Genomic DNA, 22928 nt, shown 5'->3' on the forward strand with positions numbered 1-22928 from the left:
GTAAAGTTGACTTTCTCACTGATGTTAAATAATCAAAGATAGAATATCTGAATGCTAGTGCTTCTTGTTTCAAGTGAAAACTTTTTTCCCCAGACAGAAATTGTAACAGCTAGTAAATTCTCTGTAATTACAGAATGTTCTTTACATCAAGAAGTACTCATCAACTTCTAAGGCAAGCACACAGATGACTAAACAATTTCTTACTGTGTATTACTAGGGACAGAAGTACAGACAAATATTACCATAATATACATTTAACATTCTATTGATGAATTTCAAGGAGTCTGTAAGCAGTCTCTCAGATTTGGCAGGTTGCCAATAAATTCTTTAGTGTAAAACCTACAGCTCCTGGTATACGGGAAACAGTGGTACATGGAACAAGACAGTAATTTAGTAATTATGTTGCAACCATTCATCAATAATTAATCAAAGACCAGTAATTTAGAAAAAAATTATTTCAAGAACTTTCATTGCCACTGTTCTGAGCCAGTAAAATTCACCCCTGAAAAAAGTATGGGTTGTACTCAAACCTCCTCTATATAGTCAGAAAAAAAAAATGCAAAATTAATTCAAAGTTTTTCCCACTCAATACAATCAGAAGACCAGAAATTTAAGCGACTATGTATTTTTTCCAAAGTTAAATAATTCAGTGGATGAAAGCAGAGTTTCCCCTCCCCACCCTTTCAATTAACATTGACACTTGTTTTGTAACGGCTCAAATGAAATAGCTACTTCATGCTTATTTCCTGTATGCCTAACAGACAAATTATAAAGTGATATAAATTGATTTTGATTTTATTGTTAGTTTCTTAAGGTAACCTTTTAGAATAAAATAAGTTTATATCATGCAGTCTCAATTCCTGATCTTAGTAACAGAGAAGTGGAACCTTAACTTTCACATACTAAAATGTAAAGAAGGATGTTTCCATGCAATCCCAGATCAAAATAAGATGCATGACTTGAAACAGAACATGTTACAGTTGTATATCAAAGACCCTGTTATACTCAACAGAGGCATTTTTCTGGTCACTGAAGTAACGAACATATAAACTGGCTTTCAACAAAACTCGAGAACATGTAAAACACTATTTAAATTCCTTTTAACCAGAACAGCAGAAATTGTCACAAACTTGCAAGCCACACTAGCAAAAATGCTATAAGGAAAAATCCTACACCCTTCTGAATATAAAACTACTTTATTGACATCTAATATGATTTTAAGAGAACACAGAAGAAAATCCCACTGTCTACCAGAATTTCTGGTGTTGAAGACTTCACTGGGTTGTGAAAGAATATTTCAAATCATTAACCTAAGCTTTTCTCTACAGTCGATAGTTAATGATTTGATTTTATTAGGCCTTTACTGGATAAGTATCCAGTAAAAACAATATGTTTGCACTTACTTTAACTGTCATAGCATGCATACATACAGAAAAAAGTTACATGAACAAATATCAGCAATGCATTCTCCCCCTACAATAACTTGACAACCAGTTACAAATAGGGTCAGAATGTTCTATTACGTTTAACCATTCTACCAAACTGTTCTATGATTCTACACCTTAAGATAGTTGTTGTTCTAGTTATTATCATATCAATAAAATATAAAAACTACAAAGGTGGCCTTTGAGAAGTCTTAAATCATGACAGTAAGAATTTCAATAAAAGCAACTAATAATCAGTTCAATTTAGCCAAATATCAGGAAGAATCTGAGTACTTTGGGATTTCTTAATTTATGGCTTTCTTTTTTAAAGTGAATGATCAAATGGAAAAAAAGTAAGACAATCTGAGTGTCGTGAACATTCATTCTTCATAATCAGCTTTGCCATGTACCAATTATCTATCCTTCTGCCTCAAGCTATATAAATGACTAAGAAAATTAAGTTAAAATCAAGGTATAATTCCTACTAAACTTCACTATTTTTAGCAGCAGAGGAGATTTTTATGGTTCCAAACATTCTAATTAATTTTCCCTTTTCTTTTGCAACAGTTTAGCATGCTTTTAATTGTTCCAGAAAAATTACTTATGAAGACATACTAACCAGAATTATACTTACGAATTGTAGCTAACCAGATTAACAACAAGAAGTATTTTTAGGAATTGTTTTGTGCAAATTTAGATGGTTTAAGCTAATAAAGTTTACAGCAGAACTCTGTAAATAGCTAAACACAAAGAGTTGCGGGTTGTTAACTGTCTTGTGGGACAAGAAATCAGTAAACTCTGTCACAAAACAACATACAAAAACACATTTTCAGGTCAATTATTCTCAAATTGTACTTAGCTCAATGTTTGATGCTTCTACCTCAAATCCAAAAGACACTTACAAAATCTGGTTTTTTTGTTCCCAGTTATATAACTTATCTTTAAGAAAAATTATCAGCTCCACCTAGAACCATTTTCCTGCTTTGAGGACTTTGTACGTGATTAACATGGTCAGATTGTGTAAAAAAGATATGAAACCTTCAGATGGAGACATTTTGTACCATCTATGATTTTGCCACATACATTCTTCACTGTAAAAGTATCTAAATTACATGCAACTATTTAATTTTATCATATTTACACGAGCTAATGTTTTCTTAATATTGAAGTTTCTTGCCTTTATTCTGTTTTAAAGACTCTGGCAACAGTTGTGAACTACCTCCAGATGGAATGTTTTTCATACTGGAAGTCTTTGTCAGAGGCCAATGTTCTCTGTACAACAATAAACCTTGGGTTAGTTATTTTGAGAAATTAGATCCTAAGTATTTTTGATCAAGTTAATTTTACAACTAGAAAGTGATGTTGTAGAAAGTCAATAACTTTGCCCGTATTCTTTCGGTAATACCTCCAAAAGATAAGGCTCCATTTGATCCAATGTTTTTCCTAGATGCTTATCTGGATCTAAACCTGGAGGTGAAAAAAGAAAAAAAAGTGTTAAAATATGTTTTTAAAAGTACTATTATGTTTTTTTTTTTTTTTTTTCTTTCATTATGTTACGTATCTCCTTAAGAAAATAATCCTACTGCATCTAAAATAAGTGTAATCCTAAAGAAAACATACTTTGTCAGAATTCTCTCATCCCCTCTGGGCAAGTCATTTCCACATTTGTGAAGAATAAGGCCAATATCTTTTGCACTGCATGTCAATTAAAAAAGCTATCATTTTCCTTTCTTCAAAATTTCAATAACCCGTAAACATCTTGGTCCACAGTAATAAATAAATAAATAAATAAACTACACAGAAATAACCTCCCTAAGGCAGAAGTTACCTTTCTATATACATATTAAATTAAAATACTAGTTAATTTTTTGTAGTTCCTGCAAGAGAGATACATAAATTATTAGAGGGGACACAGAATGTTTTCTGTAATAAAAACTCTTTTGTGTGTGTTACCCTTAATCTGTGTGTTACTTACAGAATGCCTTTAATGTTTTACCTTCTGACGTATTACAAAATATTCTGTAAGATGTCTACATTTTGATTTATTTTCCTAGATAAAAAGTAAGCCCTTTTAGCATTTGACAATTCTAATAACTTGCCTCTCTGCATTCCTGTCTTGGCTTTTTGCCTTTATGAGTTTTGCCAGCTCATGGCTGTTACAGTGTCACTTCTCAGGAATAAAACAAATAATTGATGTTAATCAGTACTGGGATAAAAAAAGGCCAAGAAAAACTGTTTCAAGAGTACGCATCCCAATCAGTCAGTAACCAAATTAACATCCTAGTTAGATTGGAGACTATGTGGTCAAAAGGTCTTAACATTCAAAGTAAGAAAGAAAACAGAATGATGACTTCTGACAATGAAGGTACACTGGCAAATTTTCAGTGATCCCATTTTCTGGCGCTCATCGCAATGCTTGTCTATTTCTTCCTGCTGTAATGCTTTATATAATAATGGATATCATCAAAGAACTGCCACCAGAATGACTCCATTTAGAAGCAATTTCTGAAGCATGTACCTTGCAAAGCACTTTAGCTCATTGATGATGAAAGCTGTTACATAAATGTATGGTATACTATTATATAAAGTCTTTGCTGAGTTCAAATAGCTGATATGCCTTTTAATTTTTACAGTGATGGGCTTGGTATGTTTAAATTTCTGTGAAACTAAAACAAGTTAGAGTGAATGAGATTTCAAAACATTAATAAAGTTTTTAAATATTTCATTAAAGTGCATTAAAAAATCCCTTACTAACTGGAAAAAACACTTTACAAACCATTCAATAAATAAAATGAAGGAGGACAGTTTTTTCTCCATCTGTTTTTTCTTTTGCTATTGGTTTATTGCTCTTTATTAACAGAACGAAAACCTGTGTTGCCACATATAAGATACGGATCACCGGTGTTTGTGAAAATTAATTCAAAAATATCTTCATTTCAATAGATTTACTTTGCTCTGAAAAGCAAAAGAACTTTTTTTTCAAAACAATAAATTCCAAACTCCCCCTATTTTCCATACTGCATCATCAGACCAACAGTGCATATTTCTATCTGGTTATACTTGTTAATCTGCCGTATAATGGAACAAAAAGGCAAATAATGGAAATGTTCAAGAAAAATGTTATTCTTGAAATATATACATATGCATATATATAAATATATATATTATCAGATGTTATTATATATAAACCTTATATATATTCCATACCTCCATTCTTTGCTGTAAACTTATTTATAAAGAACTCTAAATACAGAATACAACACACAAGACACAAGAAAATACAGAAATACTGTACAGAAGAGACCTTATCAATCTCAGTTTAGGGATGAACACTTTAAAGATTTACAAAATCAACAACATATGCTCTTAACTTTGAAAAATAAATATATAAAGTAGTCAGCTACTTCTCTCAACATCTTCATTTCACAGGTACTATTTTTCTTGCTTACTATTTTTAAACTTCTTGCAATGATTCACTGTAGCTGGAGAACCTTTTCTCCACTGTGGACAGAGTTAATTTACATCTATGCATGCTGATTTAGAAACTCAAGGTAGATTATACTCTTCAATTTACAATGACTATGAAGCACGTGAAGTGTAGCTATCATGACCAGTTCATTAAAAATAGAACGGAAGCATTTGTGGTATATGCTTTGGTGAAAGCTGATCTGGTCTACAGTGAAAAATTCCAGCGACCCTGGTGGTATCTTCCAATGAATATCAGCTTAGCATTGTCCTTGATTTTAATGGGACAGGTATTAACTAAACACACATTTTCTGTAACGAATACCATATTATATTAGTCGTTAGAAATTTAGATTAACATTCTCCATTAATATCATTACTTTTCTTATAAATTCAGTCCCTTTCCTTAATAAAGCTAATTGTTTTCCTTTAAATTTAAACTAAGGGCTCACATTAGAAACAAGTGAGAAAGGGAAGTTGACAAATCCAGACATACTAACATATTATTCTCTCACAACTTCTCTTAGATATGAAGAAAAATATGCCTACTGTTTAGCCCCCAATTAATACAAAATAATAATGAAAAAGAAGCTATTATACAAATAGTACATGAAATACAAATAAATTGCCTGTGTATGGCAAAATGGGTAAACTCTACAGTATTATCCCTACATGAAAATCTGTCAAACTACAAGGTACCCTTTCAACTTCTTAGTAGTATTCTACTATTTGGATGGATTATCTTTCTTTTGAAAAACATAATTTCCTTTAGTTTCCAATATGTTTGTATTGTGAATGAATAGAAACCATCTTCTAAAGGCATCAAGAACCAATGAAAGCTGTAATTTGCAGAACCAGTAATCAATATCCAAATCTCAAATAATGGTATGCATGTATAGACAAAGCCATAGGTCTACTGCTACTATCATTATAATAAATTATTTTACCATATTTACAGAACAACAAATATAAATCTATACTTCTCCTTCACATGTTTTTCATTATATGAAGGAGTAGATTGATCCAGATTCTTAAAATGATTTAGAGTGCAAAGAAAAACAATGTATGGTAAAGTACTGGTATATTCCATTTAACTACATCCTCCAGACTTCTCCTTCATGAAACTATCTGTAAAGAAAGCTGGATGGGTAGATAAACCAACAACAAGGTCCAGGGCCTGGATGACTATGTAGAATTAAGAAATTAATTAGGAAGAGAACTGTAATTTGCAGCACTGACATCGATTTTACTTAACTTGCATGTATCAATGAGAAGCAATTACAATTCAATTAAAATATTCACTTTTATTACTTTACTGACTGACCTTGAAGTTAATGCCTGTTTTATTTAATTGCATCATCTATGAATAAATGTTAACCCTAGAATGTTATGCCCCATTATTCTCAATGTCTTTTTAGCTCCCCAACTGAATTACATCTGTCAATTTATTATGTGCTGTCACGAAAGCAAGTGGGGCTTTATTTCTTTGAGATAGACCAGTATGTGATGAAAGAAACATCTTGAAAGATTTGATAATGCTGTTTTTAACAGTACCCAGTAAAACAAATTGTGCTCTCACCTCCCTTTTATTACAAAATCAGTACACGATAGCACAAATGGTATAATCACTTCAAAGTAATGTCTAGTCCATCTGTAATTCCTGATAAATCCACTGACAGCAACAGAACTCCTTCTTACACCTATCAAGAATGGTTGCAGAACTCATGCACGCAGCCACAAGACAAATGCTGAACAGAACCACAGCAATGTACAGATGGGGGCAGAAATTCAGGGCTTTGCTCTGTAGTGAAAGAAAAATGTATCAAAGAACATTATTAAAAGGCATTCCACTGGTGCTGTGTGTTAGTGTTAAGTTACACAAGAAAACCATGAATTAAATGGTTCACTTTCTTCACACATATTAGAGTAACAGTCTTTAACTTTGAAGGATAACTACCTGATATTACTTGCATTTATCATGACAACTAAAAAAAGAAATCAAGTTCAATTTTTCATGCCATAATATTTGGCTAACAAAAATATACATTTTAAAGCCTCAACTTACTCAAAAAGTGTTTTTATACATGTTCATAATTTTAAAATATTCTTGATTTTAAAGAAAGTATTTTAATACAAAAAGCCTATTTTCACCTCAAGTTAGTAAAAATGTTGAGAAAATAATGATTCATATAATTATTAGTTTTAAGAAATTGTGGTACATAATTTTTTTCCTGAGTGCTACACTGCACCAATCTCTAACACTAATAGTTGGAACAGACTATCAGACTGCTTTTGAAAGTAAAATCCTATACTTAAAGTGTCTTTTTTTCCTTTAAGTAAACAATATTGATTTTTATGAAGGTGGATTAAGTACTGTTTTAATGACAAAGAATCAGAGTATGTTTATAATAGAACAGGAAAAGCCTACACAAACCAAAAAGCTACTAGTTGGTAAAGCAGGTTTACTCTGCAGGAATACACAAACGTCAGATACCCTTCATATTGCAGGAATGCAACTGCCACAAAGATACTAATGCACTGTAAATATACACCTTAAATTGCCTGGAGGTAAATTATTCCTGGTATAATATTTAGCTTTTATTTCAATGAAAACTTGGGAAGGAAGTGAACTTTCTGTCTGGCAGAATAAATAACAGGTTTGTAGTTGATTCTTCATCGTAACTTTCATACACGAAAGGTTGTATAACAATGGCAAAAGAGATGGAGGCCTTGAATTTCCATTTCCAAAACATCAAAAAAAAGAAGTAAAAGCTGCAAAATTTTCATATAAAAACAAAGAAAAGAAAATACCTACTGGTTATTAGCCCCACCTCTAAAAGATTTAAGGCGAATACACTTTAAATTTATTGTATAAAAGAGCAGAAATCACGCAATTTGATCATGTGCCTTCATCTATTTTATTGGGATAATTTACCCAGTGTGGATATAGTACTGGGATAGAATCTGCAAGGTTAGTGGTAAAGTTAGAAGTTAACCCTGAAGGTTGGTTCTAGTAACCAACTGTTCCCAGTACAATTTATTAAGGATCATGGTTAATCTTCTTCCTGTTTTCTAAACTAGGTTACTCTGATGTCATCAAATTTTAGAATTCCAAGAAGTAAAAGGCTCTATAACTTTTCATACCAGGCAATGTAAATTTTATCTGTAATGTCTTGTGATTTCTTAACATCAAAGTTATTTGCGTCTAGTTACATCCAGAATTCAAAGCAATTTAGCTCTACCATTTCAGTAAGAGAAACCTCAGTAAGTCTTTGAAAAAATTTTGTATTGTTTCATCAAATAACAGTACAATATTTTCAGATACTTGTACAACTCAGAAATGTCCATAGTTTAGAAAGAGATTGTGGAATAATTGTTTAAAAACAGTATTAAACTGTTGTTTTCAAATCCATTTTTCCTCTCATCTTTCAAAACAAGACCCTATACAGCAAATGGTTCAGCTCACTACAAATACTGCCCCAACCAACTTCCTCTCAGGAATTTCAATGGACTTCAGAGGCATTACACTTTGCCTTCATACAGCTAAAAACATATGACTTTCCCATTATAAATCTATTTTCAGAGTATTTAAATTTGGAATCCTGAAGTGTTTTGAGTAGAATTATTTTAGATCCAGTGTCTATGACGTCTTTTGTTTATTAATCTATTTCATTCAAAGAGTTTGGCCACTCTAGCACCTCAGTTTGGTTAAAAATGGTGTGCTTTTTTGTCTCTGTTAGAAGATTTTGATATTTCTGTGCTTTGAACAGTAGTAGTGTGATTAAGGAATTACAATTTGATTTTGTGGCATGTGCAAGTGCTAAAGTTTGTGTCCATGTCATTACATTCATCCCCATGCAGACAAGTTATAAATCTTTAAAAAAAAGTCACAGCTCACAAATAGATCAATAGAGACGTCTGACAGAACAAGCCGGTAGATCACCCACAAAAGGGTAAAAGTCAGAGCAGAAATAAACAATCAGAAATAAAGCAGAAATAAACAATCTTAATAATAACAAAGCAAAAATAAACAATCTTGTCCTAAAACAAGAACTCATAGGGGCCTGGAACACAAACTATCTATGGCTCTAAGTACACACACACACACCTTTAAGGGTTTGAGCTTAAGCTTTGTTTCAACATAGAAATCTGCATAGTAATTGTGCATTCAGAACTTAAATTTTACAAACCGTCAAAGAGCAGCAAGTAACACTTGAGTTTTAACAAAACACCATCTCTCCCTATTGCTTTTAATTCTGTTAAGCTTATTTTTGTTTCTGACACCTTTTCCTAAGCTCATTTTATTCCACTACTTTTCAACTCGAAGTTCTGACTATTGTCCTGTCTACTTCATTAGAACCCACACTTCCTTTTCTTTTTCACTTTAAAAGCCTAATAGTCCATTCTTAGACCATTTCTGCCTTTTCACTATTTCTTTAGATGATCTGATCTCAAATTGCAAAGTGATCCTTCCACTCTAAAGCTGTCTCTCTTCAATTTTCTCTGTCTCTGACATCTCCTTAAGAATGCAATGCACTCAAAGTCAACTCTCAATTACTTTGTGTTTTCAGGCACATTCACTTTCCTACTCTGCCTTCTAACTCCTGTTATCTTTTACTACTGAAAATATCGACAGTCTCCGCAGTCTTGCCAATCTCCAGCCTACAGGCTTAAGAGATGGCAAAGAAGGAATCATATTTTATCTCTTATTTCTAGATCCATTCATGCAAATGGTCACAGACTCATCTCTTCTTTAACATATGATTTTAAAACATTTCTTTCTGCTCATGTATTAAAAGCTCTTTCTGAAACCTCATCTTACATTGTTATCAAAGTATCTGTCATTCATATACAAATATCAGGGCATATAACATTCCAAATGCAAAGAATATTTTCTTTCCTTATTATTTCCAAAACTTTTCACTTAAAGTCTTTCCCTCATGAAAAAAAAAAAAAAGTAAAAAGGACCTGAGCTAAAATGACTCCTGTGGTTTTGTGGTTTCATAATTTCAAGCCCTTTCATTCAATGTCTGGTGAACAAACAGGTGTGGCATCTTTTTATTGTCAATAACATGAATGATGAAGGTGCAGACATATGTGTTAGGGAACGTGCCTAAGGCAAAAATGCCAATACTCTAAAGGAGAAACTAAGTTTTCGAAGCATTGTTTGAAAGTTCAATGGCAGTAGCATGTCAGGAAACAAGGATTAGAAAAAGGGGGAAAAGACTGATAAGAATACGTTTCTAAAAGTGCATGCTAGGTATTAATTTCATTTGCCAAATATATAAACCGAACAGGTACAGTAATAAAAATGCATTAAAAGTTATCATATACATATACAAGATAATAATTTAACTTTTTTCAGGAATGATTTTTCTAATAAAAGTTTAAGATTACATTATTCCTAACAGAGATGACAGTCATTAAAAATTTTTAGATATTTGAAAAATGTTTTTTGCTGCTTTGTTTATCATAATTTGAAGTGGAACACGAGACTTTTATATTAAGTAAAAAAGACAATATCAAGAAAAAAAGGTTGAAAATACTGCCATAGATTTATGTTCTGATTTTGATTGAAAGTTTTGAAGTTTGATTTTTGATTGAAAGTTTGATTGAAGGTTTTTTTTTTTTTCCCCAGTTTCTCAAGTAAACACTGTTCACTTATCCTCATAAAAACTTACTGAAGGTGAACATTCCTCTTAAAACATCAAGGAAAATATAGTTGTTGAGGACAAATTACTCTTACCAGCGTAACAAAAAAAATTTCAACTATATTTACAGAAATGAAAGTTGTCACATTTCAACGTGTAATGGCACTTAAGTTTTAGTGTCAATTTTCAACAAGATGTAGGTATAGTTAATTATGTAAGCCAAGTAAAACTAAGTAAAACTTGATTCTCGAATTTTAGTGAAGACCATGATGTGAGGAACCCTAAGATTCCTCCCAAACCCTCCTCCTCTTAATTTCTACTTAAGGTATTATGCTTTGTGCTGCAGTGGAAGCTATTTGTTTCAGAACCTGGTACAATTAAGAGTAGTACATAAAGTTACCTAAAAGTTGAATCTGTTATATGTAGACTCTTCAAGTTAATTATTGTTTTAACCCATAAAATGTGTTCACAGAACAAGGATATCAAAAACACGTCTTATGGTTATGCTATACTGCACAATCTCACAGAAGCAATGGGTATTACTGGAATTTCAGATGCACATAAAGACAATAACAACTGGTTCTACTTTAGCTGTTACTGAGTAATCTCATTCTAACCTTCTGTTATTTCCACTGAAGAGAGATATATTTCAAATACAAAAGTATCATGCATCACACAGGCATCTTCTGCAGCAGGAAAGTGGCACGGAAGACAGACATTCATAGGAATTACTCTTTTTTTATTGCTTAGGTTTGCTGTTAGATCATGGAATGTTCTTCTCTCAGCATTAAAGCCTCTGAAATACACTCTAAAGGAAAGCAAGCTGATCTACATATAGATCAACAGAAGGCACATGAGGAAGGCCCACTAACAATACTTCTTTTGCATGTAAGTGAGAGCAATTGGTATTCCATCTGGAAAAGCATACTACTCTGAGATAGAAAACTCTTGCCACTGGCAAAGTTTGTGGTATTAATTTGTAATGGTGGATTTAGGGAAATGTACTAAACTAATGCTCATTTACTTGCATAATTATGTGTTTTCTACATAAAATGACAGGCTTTTACCTTGCCAATACTAGCACTGAGTTAATGGAAAACAGGACAAGGCAGGTGTACAAGTATGCCAGCGCTGATGAATGTCAAGCTCAAGTTACAGATTTGCTTCTTGCATTAACATCTGTAGGACGTACCATCTAATGTATCATCCTTCAGACTATTAAATCTGTTATTTTAAATATTTTCATTGCAGTTTAGCTTTGATTATTCATCTAAAAGGCAAAAAGTTAAACTATATGTTAGCTTCTTTGCCACTTGATATGTTAAACAGCCTTCATACCTTAAATCCTCTTTAATAAGGCATGCAATTATTAAAGCATTACAGAATGGCCCCAGAGCACACAAGCTCCATTAAATTTGCTTACATCTAATTACATTTGCCTGAGGCAGGTGAGAAATTGACTCTGATAAGATCTTTCTTTTACCTGTAGCCAAAAATATAAAAAGAAAAAAAAATCTCAGTGATTTTCTATCTAATTGCTATCTACAAGTATTTATGGTATTCGCTTCTTAAATGAATAGCCAACAAAGGACTCTTTGTGCACTAACTGGTCCATTTTAAGCTTTTTTTTTTTTTTTAAGGTTGCAGAATACAAAAGAAAAGCTTATCTTGCTTCAGGGATAAGGCAATGATATCTACTTGTGAAATAGTTGCATCTATTATTTAAATCATATGTTTTCTTTAATATACTTCACCTATATTTTAAATAGTATTTACTTGTTTCATTTTGGGGCTGTTGTTTGTTTTTGCTGGTTAGTTCCCTTTAGTTATACAAATAGATGAAAACAACCTGCATTTAATGAAAAATAATTCTGATTGGAAAAAGCATGTTGCATATTCTTGTGGACATCCATTTTTTCCTTCATCAGCATAAGGAATGTAAGCTTTTTTTTTCCCCTAAAATAGATATACTTTACCTGGTCCGAAAACTTAATTCCTTTAAAAAGCGTTTATTTTTTCCAATTAAAAACAAAATAAAACAAAAAAAACACAAACTTGTATGTGACATAATGTACACCTATGTACTTGTAACTGGCCTTCCATGAATTCAGGCAAATGCTATTAAATTATGTCACTTGTTATCTCTAAGTGAATGAGGGAACACCATATTTCTAATCATTCTAATCCCACTAATCTATAGATGCTATGAGAACAATACAGCAAGGCGATCATAATCATAATGCAAAAAGTGGTCAGAAGCAATATCACCTAAAGAGAAGCAGATTTAAAAAAAATTAAAACATTATTATTTGTTTTAAACTCATAGAATTCACCTAAGTGTAAATGGATTATAATTCAAGTCTTGGTCAGTATTTCAGTAGAAATAACTTTGTTATAAAGCAGTCCTTTAAAGAAGATGGACAGACATTAGGAATTTAATGTGAAAGTTGCCCAAATAAGCCAACCATCAGACTTCTAAGGTTATGCAACACTTTTTTAGACACACTGCTTTAGCCACCAAAGCCACTAACACTCTTGCATTATACTAGCCATTCTGCAGTGCAATAAGACTTCCTATAAAACTTCACTTGAACTTAACTTTCAACAATAAACAAGCTGATAATCTTTTCATTTGCTCCGTTATACAAACCTCATATTACCTACCTGATGATGAAAACACGTTAATAATCTGCTACACTAAGAAACTACATTGTAAACTGTTTTTTTTTAAAAGAAGAAAATGAAAAACTATTGCTGTTTGCTATATGCTCCATGAATTCAAAGTGTTTCTACACAAAATGTTTTGGTCTCATATAATTACATCTTCTTTGATGTTAACTTGTTATATTTCTATTAAAACTTTCATGGTTATTTTATAATATTGTATAGTCACCAGTCTGCATCATCTATAAATGACAATACTGTGAACCACTGAATTATGTATGCATCTTCACTGCGAATCAAAACTAAAACAGAACAAAAAAATTGAAAAAGGAATTTAATAACTAGGCTATGAAGAATTACTTTCCAGCTTTGTCTACTCTGAGAAAAGAATGAAATGTATACAGGCTGATTCAGACATTATGACTGTTATTCGGCCGTGTGATTTTTTATTTTTTATGTTTTAATTTTCTTCACGCTCATATTAACATTTCTTATTCAAAAATATAGAACAAAGTTCCTGTTTTTCTTTGTTATGTAGTGGATTTGCCCACTCAAGTTTTAGCAGAAAATATTACTCATATTGAATACATACCAAAAGCCGCTACTTTTATGATTATGGCTTGAACGTTAGATGATATCATTTCTTTAAGCAGTATCTCTTGCTTTCGACGCCAAAGGTAAGCTAAAGGCTGAAGACTAAGCCTTCTGCATCTTAAAAACAAAATAAAAGAGGATGAAAGCCAAGCACCATACATTTACACAGCATGATTAACTTAAAGAAAATGAGTTTCTATGATTTCCTATCATTATGTAATTTTCTTCTATAATTCAATTAAAATATTTAATTTATAACTTGAAATGTAGGAATAGTAAACTCTAATATTAGTAAAGAAAATAAAATACAACGTAATCTTGTTCTGACTACAGTTCACTTATATAAGATGTAACACATTGATGTAAACAGATTTGCCTGGGAACTTCAGTAAAACTATGCAAAACCTTTAGGGATGCAAACCCATTAACACCTTAGGAAATGATCACTTTTTATGAACACAGCTAGGGCAAAAGTTACCACTCCGGTAACCGTGGCACATGTCATTAGTACAATATGTTGAATTTGTTACACTCAAGCCTGTGATTTGGATCCATACCCAAGGAAAAGAATCATTTGGGAAAATGTATGCAGCTTGAGATACAAAATAAAAAGTTGATAATGTAAATTTAATTATGTTTTGATACATATACTTAGCAGTTGAAATATAGCACTTGATTATCATAGTAGAGAATCACTCATTTGCACTATCAATTGTTATCTGTTCTGCAAATTGTCAAGTATCATCGGTTGGCAATAAAATGTGTAATGCCTAGATTCTAGAAAATTTAAAAGCATTAAAGAAATTTAAAAACTATAGGACTAGGTCAAATGACTCAAAAAATACATTTATTTGACAATTGACACTGTCCAATATATGGGATTTCTGACTAGTATTAGTGTCAAGATTTTGTATTTAAATGGATGTTTAATGTTGACACCTAAATTCATAGTTAGCACCTGTGTAATCTGACTAGTTTTGCTATTGTTTTCATATATTTTAACTGAGAGCACTCAGTTGTGAAATTCAGAAATATTTTGCAACTCTGCATGTGAAGTAGTTCATTTAGATGCCTAACATTATCTAACAAATTAGGTGAGTCCAAGTAACTGGAATGGTTTGTGCATCAAGATTTTGGCTGGGACAATTTTCTTCCTAGTAGCTGCTATGGTGCTGTGTTTTGGATTTAGGATGAAAATAATGCTGATAACGCATGGATGTTTTAGTTGTTGCAGAACAGTGCTTACAACAAGTCAAGGACTTTTCAGCTTCTCAAGCAGCCAGCGAGGAGGCTGGGGATGCACCAGAAGCTGGAAGAGGACAGAACCAGGACAGCTGATCCAAACCGGCCAAAGTGATATTCCATACCATATGGCACCTTACTGAATGATAAAACTGGTGGGGAAGTAGGCTGGGGCAGGGGCAGCTGCTGCTTGGGGTCTGGTTGGGCACTGGTCAGCAGGCGGAGAGTAAATGCATCATGCATCACTTGTTTTGTATAGTCCTTTATCACAATTATTCTTATTTTCCCTTCTTTTTCTGTCCTATTAAACTATCTTGTTTATCTCAGTCCACAAGTTTTACCTATTTTTTTCCCTGATTCTCTCACCGTCACACTGTTGGGGCGGGAAGAGCAAGTGAATGGTGGTGTGGTGCTTAGCTGCCTGCTAAAATAAAAAATCCAAAAATCTGGTATACTCTCTGCTGGATTTTTACTAATACTATATACAAAACACATAGTTCCAGGGGAAAACAAACAAACAAACAAAAAAAAACCAAAAAAAACCACTTATATTAGCAAACTGAGTTAATTAGGTATCAAAATGTCTGTGTTAATAAAGATAAATATTTTCTTACACATCTTCAACTCGAACTCTCTGGTAGTCAGAAAGAATAGCTCCCACGGATACAGCCTCCACTCCTTCTTTGTCCTGAAAGACAAGGAATAACAACACTATATGCTGGCCTACACAACAGAGTTTCAGTACACCTACTAGAAGAATCAACTAGGAATAAATCATTTTCCCTGTATCCAGTACACAGAACTGAATGGGCTGCAACGCAGATCTTACACAGAAGAGAGCAGCATAGCTGACTTACAACATGGTTATGACTCCAGCAGAGTACTCTATTCTACCCAAGTACCATTCTACAAAAAAAATGGTCGGTGTACCTAAAAAATACCAGATTTAACAGCTTAGCCTAAGCATTTTCCTGAGATCCTGAAAATTATTTGCAGTTCTTCACTGTAACTGAGATGTCAGCTATCCCCCTATCTACAAATAAATATCACTAACATAAAATTATCAGCATTAGTTAAAATGTTAGCATCTATCACAATACATAGCACAAGAGCAAAATACACCAGAATGAGAACATTTGCAAAGAACTTAACATCACCTTTTACAAATTCTGCTGTAAGTTTTTTCAAGACATTGTCTTTGGATTCCTGTTTTATTTCAGTTATTTAATCCAACCATTATTTTTTCTTGTGAACACATTGAGAATGAACATTTGAAAACGCACATACTTAAAATATTGAAAAGCATGAGCTTTCGCCTCTTAAGTAACTTGAGTCCCAATCAACATGCTGAATTTACATTATTTCCTTAAATTCATTCTAGTTATAGTTGTTTTGCTCTTTTAACCAAGGTTGATCATAACTAAACAAAGTAATCACCTTCTGGAGTTGCTCTGTTAGACAGCAACCCCATGAAGCTTCCAGAAAGACCATACCACAAGTTCTTCAACTAAATACCTACATATGAATTTCAAAATCGAATCAGTCTTTGCCTGCCATAGTACTGAACTGAAAAGTCACCTTCACATTATCGATAAAATGATGCTGAAGGTGTTTTACACATAATTATATTATAGGGAGAAAAAAACAACATTTTATAGCTTTCTGGTACATTTTTTTCCTCAATATTCTTCTTTTTCCATTAATTCTCATGTCATATTTGCCTAATCAAATGCTCAAGTTATTGATATCCATCTACACTTCCAATTTAAGAGTCAGGGTTTTTATCAAAATTCCTAGTTATAGCAATCTGATAATTTTATCACTGTTCCATTTATGTACTACTACATGTCATTAATGGATCTATTATTTAACACAAAATTTAATACCAAGTCATAGAGGATTCAGCTTGATGCTTCTCACGTATTCAGACCTAAACTAACAATAAAAATTAATTTTAGCTTATCTGTCACTAGTTCATTATCCGCTTCCTGTATTATCATTATCATCCAGTCAGTATTACTTCTGCTTCTCTTCAAGCCTTCTATATAACGTTTCAAAGCTCTTTTCAGAATAAAGATAAATCTTAGACATTTCAATTTACTCAACTCTCTAATGCAGAAATAGATTTCTTAAAAAGTTAACACATTTGTATAAGTAGAATTTTCTTCAAATAAATTTCATAAAATTCATGAAACTTTCTTAGGTCTATTTTCAGCATGTAATTCTGATACGCAGTTTATCCGAACTGCTACAATTACACTTGCGTTGCATTCACAGGTTCAAAGTTCTTTTTGGAATGATTATGGCAGCTAAGTACTATTTGTATTTTATGTAATAAAAAATAAAAATAAAAGGAAACTCATTTTGGCTAGAATTATTTGGTCACAAAGCAGTTTGCAACGCAGAAAATTACTACAGCTTGAGTAAACACTCTGCCAGTATCGTTGGTGCCCTGCAGAAGAGCAATAACTCAAGGGCTGGACAAGCTTTAGCAGTCTCTCTGCAGCGTCCCAGATCAGAGTCCTTCTCAAGCAGCAAACTATCCCAGACAGCAGGTCAGGTAGGCAGATGGGGCCTCCAAACCCTTCAGCTGGGAATCGTCCACTTCTGTCACTCAGGACTTCCTCCTAATGCTCCTGCATGGTTCAGGCTCTGCAGGCTCAAATGCTTTGCTGGACGTTGATCCCAGCCCCCTTGTCCATGATAGGCATGAAATCTATCCTGTAGGTACAGACCAACATGTGGAGCAGGAGCCTTGCTCTTCCTCACAAGCATCCAGTCTTCAGCAAAGAAGTCACCAGCTCCCAATCTGGCATGCACAGAGTCTGCCAGCCCCTCCTGCCAGCTTGCACAGGTAGGGGCTGAGGGCCTGGAGACTCCCTCAAACACTGTGAGAGGCAGAAAGGCGCCCCTGCACGTCCAGACCTGGAGAGCTGTATCCTCCCTCCAGGACCTCTGCTTGAGCTGAGGTCTGTGATACGCCAGGCTTAGCTTCTCCAGCAGATACGGGAGACTGTACCCTGCTGTACCTCTCCACCACGGCTGAGTCCCAGTGTACACTATCTCAACAGAGCTTCTGGTGTCTTCACGCAAACCGCTAGCCATGTCCTAGGCCCAGCACTTCTTTAGGTCTCTCCCTAGCTCCTGCTGAAAGGGTGCTTGAACCCAGGAGTCAGCCAAAACAAAAGCTCAGTCTTTGATCAGGAGTGCTTAGCACAATCAAACTTTATATTAGGCTTCTATACTCATATTTGAAGAGTGATACTAGCAATTACTTCAAAATATGCTATGTTGCAATGTTCAGATGTTGTCCAACATGTCCAAAAACATCACCTGTATTTCTGCTTATGTGAGATCATCGTCATTATCATAAAGCAGTCCATGCACGGGATCTCACATCATAAACCAATATAAAAGTAATTGCAACCAAAATAAAATATTCTAAAGTATCACCAGAACTGCTGTTAATGACAGAATCTAGACCAAAACATTTTTGAACTTTTCCAGTATTCAAGGCATTAGTCCCAAACACTTTTTGAAGTCTACTTACATAAAGTTTGTTTGTTTTTTATTAGCAGTCCTTCAAAACAATTAATGGTTTATATATATAAACTGCCCATGTTTCCAGGCCACCATGTATTTTGTGTGGAAAAGATGAAGTAGACTTTATTCTTTTCTGTTCAGCACTCCTGTGCTCCAGTTTGTGCCCAATACCTCTTGCCCTGGCATTGTGCACCACTGAAAAGAGCCTGGCACCATCATTTTTGCACCCTCCCTTCACTGTCTGTTCACCCAACCCATACTTCATCAGTTTCTCTATGAGGATGTTATAGCCTAAAATCCTCAATAAAGTCAGAGACAACATGCACTGCTCTCCATCATCTACCATCTCCATCAGTCATTTCATCATAGACTCCTTTCGTATTTCATATTGTCATATAATAATAAGCAGACACTCATATTAAAACTATATACATTTCCCAATTAATATTGATAATGGGTTTATGGTTAAAATTATTATGTATTTGCAAGTAAATTGTGACTGGAAGTACAACTCACAAACTAGGATTTTACAGTGCTTGGAATTACCTGCACAAAGCCATTACAAGGAAAATATAAAGCAAAGAACAGCAGATAGATTCAGACAACTAAAGGACAGAATAAATGAAAGCCATAAGCTAAGAAGTTAAAATACAGAGAATCAACCATTCCCTTGGAGCAAGGAGAAAACTCCTGAGAAACATGACAGGATTTAAGACTCCCTAGTAAGAAAAAGAGTTGAATGTCAAAACCAGCAAGCAGTTTAAAAAATGAACAGTGTAAGGAAGAGCCTAGGTACATAAATAAGAACACAAAGATACTTCAGAAGGACAAAGGACTGAAAGATTATTAAAAATGATATAACAGATTGTGAATATACAACCATTTTGGAAAACAACTGGAAGAAGATAATCTGTTTAGATTTCTATCTAAGAAGTCAGCAAGCATTCCATGAACTCAAGTATTCAAATACAGTTCCAGAAATGACTTACAGCATCATCTTACTCAGCAAATCTGTTTCTGTGAACATGAAAAATACTACTTCCTCATTTCATGACTATTTCTTCTGATCAGGCGAAAAAACACCTCAGCTCGAATTGAGCTTCAGCTCTCCTCTCTCCCAGATCCGAATGCAACCTTCTTTAGTTGCTTTTACCTTTCCCAAGGTGAAATCTGACAATTATCCTATTTGTAGATCATGCCTTCTGTTAACCATCAAACTAGACCAGGATCATTTCACTCACCTTAATACAGTAATTCTCTGAAAGAGAACAGAACTATTCTATTCTAGCAGCAGAAATCAGTAAACGTATTCAATAACACCACAGCACTCAAGGAAGAACAAAACTTAAAGCACCCACAAATAATCTATACTTATATCTAATGTCCTTGGCTTATGTTTACTATTCCACAGGTACAGCAAAACTTAGCATCTGTTAAATCTTTCATGACTAACAAAGAGAATGTTTACAGGATTTATAAAGTAGCTTCTCAGTGCTACAGACAGATGTCCACACCTTACCTAGGATGAGCCTAGGTAAGGCCTTACCAGCCTTTCTCAGCACAGACATTTTAAAAATACTGGTTATTCATGTTACAGTTCTGCTGAAAGGAAACTGAGTTAATCATACTTCTCAGACAGATCCCAAAAGTAGTCACAGAAGGCTCCGTCACATTTTGGATTTTTTGTGATTCCTTTTTATGGAATTCTCAAAATAGCCATACTCCTGTCTTGTTGCTTTACTTCACTACAGTCTGCCTCAGCACATGCAATCAATGTAGTCATCCAGCATCTTCAGCAGAACAACAAAGGCTGAAAAGCAGGAGGATCAACCTTAACCTGCAGTAAATAGAATGGAAAAGTATCAGCAGCAGGTCAAGAGAGGTGATCCTTCCCCTCTACTCAGCATCAGTGAGGCTGCACAATGAGTGCTGTGTCCAGTGCTGGGCTCCCCAGTATAAGAGAGACATGGACATACTGGAGAGAGCCCAGTGCAAGGTCACCAAGATGATGAAAGGACTGTGGCATCTCTCCTATGAGGAGAGGCTGAAAGGGCTGGGCTGAGAGCCTGCAGAAGAGAAGGCTCAGAGGGATCTTATCAGTGTCTATAAATACCTGAAGGGAAGATACAAACAGGACAGGGCCAGGCTCTTTTCAGTGGTGCCCAGTGACAGGACAAGAGACAATGGCACAAACTGGATCACAAGGGGTTCTGTCTGAATATCAGGAATCAGTTTGTTACTACTGTGTGAGTGATGGAGCACTGGCACAGGTTGTCCAGAGAGGCTGAGGAGTTTCCCTCCTTGGAGATCTTCAAAAGCCACCTGGACATGGGCTTAGGCAATCTGTTCTCGGCTTGAGCTGTGGTTTGGACTAGATGACCTCCAGAGGTCCCTTCCAAAATCAACTATTCTGTGATCAATTGTAATCAACTATCTGGTTCTGTTACTGAGCACCAATAAAATGGACCACTCCTCTGATTTTGGTGGATTCCCTACTCCTCATCAACGCCACCTGCCAAGAAAGATAAAGAATGCCTTCTCCCACTCAGGTTTAATCAGGAAGCAGTTCCCTGATGAAAGAGTATGCTATTTCTCCTATACACAGGATCTTTAGAGCCTTAAAATTAATGAACTGCAATTCACTACAAAGTTGTTTTACAGTGAAGGCCAGGTCTACAAAATCCAAAAGCCTTTCTCCAGAGTCAAGCAGGGTCATGACGATATATCAAAGAAGTGTTCTGAACACTCTACACAATGTCAACTTACTTCCACGAAAAATCTTTTTTTTTTCTTTCATTTGCAAACATTTGTCAGTACTAGCACCCTCAGGAAAATTAATCTGAATTACTAATTAGGTTCATTTAAATTCACAGTTAGCTTTTAAGTGTTTTAAATATTAAGGCCAGTGAATAAAGCCATTCTGAATAAAGGTGTCCAAAAGAATATTAAACAATCTGTTTTGGAATTATTGGATTAACTTGTTTGATAATCTAATGGAGAAAAGATCTTTTTATATGTAGGTTTGCTGTATGGCAGAAATGAAGAATCACAACAGGAATCAAAAAACTGCTTATGTTCCACACTATTCAACACGGAACTGCTCTTTTTCAAGAGTTCAATCTGCTGTTTTTTCCTACAAACCGTAAGAATACAAACACTAGCTCTTGAACTGAGTTTATATTTAGCTCTATCTTGAGTTCTTCACAACTCTAAATGAATAAGGAAAGCAATAGTTATAGTACTTTCTATTTTACTAAACAAGCTATCAACAAAGAAATAACCAATCGTATATTTTCTCAGTGAAATGGAAAATTCAAAAGATGGAAACAGTATGTCTTTTGGATCTACTTCTTCCTATCTGACAGCATACAATACATAAAGAACCAATGCCATTCTTAAATCAGGACAGATAAAAAGCTGAAAAGTAAACAAACTGTTTGCAGCTACAGTTTCAACATTTAATGGCCCTTGGGTCATTAACCTCATCACTCCATATTCAGCCAAAACTTAGGCAAGAGCCTTTAAAGTGAATCACACTAAAGATGTCAATTGCCCTCACACCTCATAACATTAGTAACTTGCACAAAGTCTGTTTATATGGATTGGTTTGTAAAATGTCTTCTGGGGACCAAAGTGTGCACCAACACCAATCCTTGAAATACCAATTGATAGTAGGTTAGTACTTGGCTGTTCACATGAACACCAGCAGCTCTATCTTACTACTGCAAACAAACCTGGGACGACTCCTGTAGAGTACATCCAGACTATCAGAGATAGTGTATATACATATGTATGTATATATATATATGAAAACTGAACACCTGTACAGGGAGAGAAGTGTCTTCCTACAGAAAGAAGAGTAGGAGACCCCCCCCCCCAAAAAAAAAAAAAAAACAACCACAAACAAACAAACAATACCACTGTGGAAAAGCATCTGTTTTTCTGTGATCTAAGGCTAGAGACTTAGGGCTGGTGGGAAGGGAAAGGTAAAACAGTTAGCAAATGATCCAGGGAAACACAAAACAAAAGCACAACCTGCAAAGTACCCCTATACAATCAACCCAAAGCAGCCTCCCAGTCTTACAGCCACTGAATACTGAAATGCCTTTTCATTAATACCACTTCATGGAAGGCAGCATAAAAATACAAATGATATAGCACATCTAATATATCAGACACTGTGAGAAGTATGCAGGTTTTCTGCACTGCCACCAATATGGCATCTACTGCAGGCATTATAGCTACAGTAATCTATAAAATCAGTAAATATTTATTACTTCATAGAACACATTGGGCTCAATGATGATGACAAACACTGGCAAAAGCTGGGGGAAAAGGCAAAACG

General features: G+C 34.3%; 1 protein-coding gene across 12 annotated transcripts in view; it reads right to left on the minus strand.

Annotated features, from left to right (window-relative positions):
• DPH6 (diphthamine biosynthesis 6) overlaps positions 1-22928 on the minus strand; it is a 196463-nt gene that overhangs the window by 130060 nt on the left and 43475 nt on the right. For all 12 annotated transcript variants that reach the window (XR_010831708.1, XR_010831707.1, XR_010831709.1 and 9 more), the window contains 3 exons: positions 15655-15728; positions 13797-13915; positions 2830-2891 (listed from right to left, as the gene is read on the minus strand). Coding sequence is in view for 7 of the 12 variants with exons in the window: in XM_066997502.1 (XP_066853603.1) it covers positions 2830-2891; positions 13797-13915; positions 15655-15728 (255 nt within the window). In the remaining 5 variants the exon portion in view is untranslated. The remainder of the gene's footprint in view (positions 1-2829; positions 2892-13796; positions 13916-15654; positions 15729-22928) is intronic.

The sequence above is a fragment of the Anser cygnoides genome, chromosome 5, assembly GCF_040182565.1.
Source record: "Anser cygnoides isolate HZ-2024a breed goose chromosome 5, Taihu_goose_T2T_genome, whole genome shotgun sequence".
Lineage (NCBI taxonomy): Eukaryota > Metazoa > Chordata > Aves > Anseriformes > Anatidae > Anser > Anser cygnoides.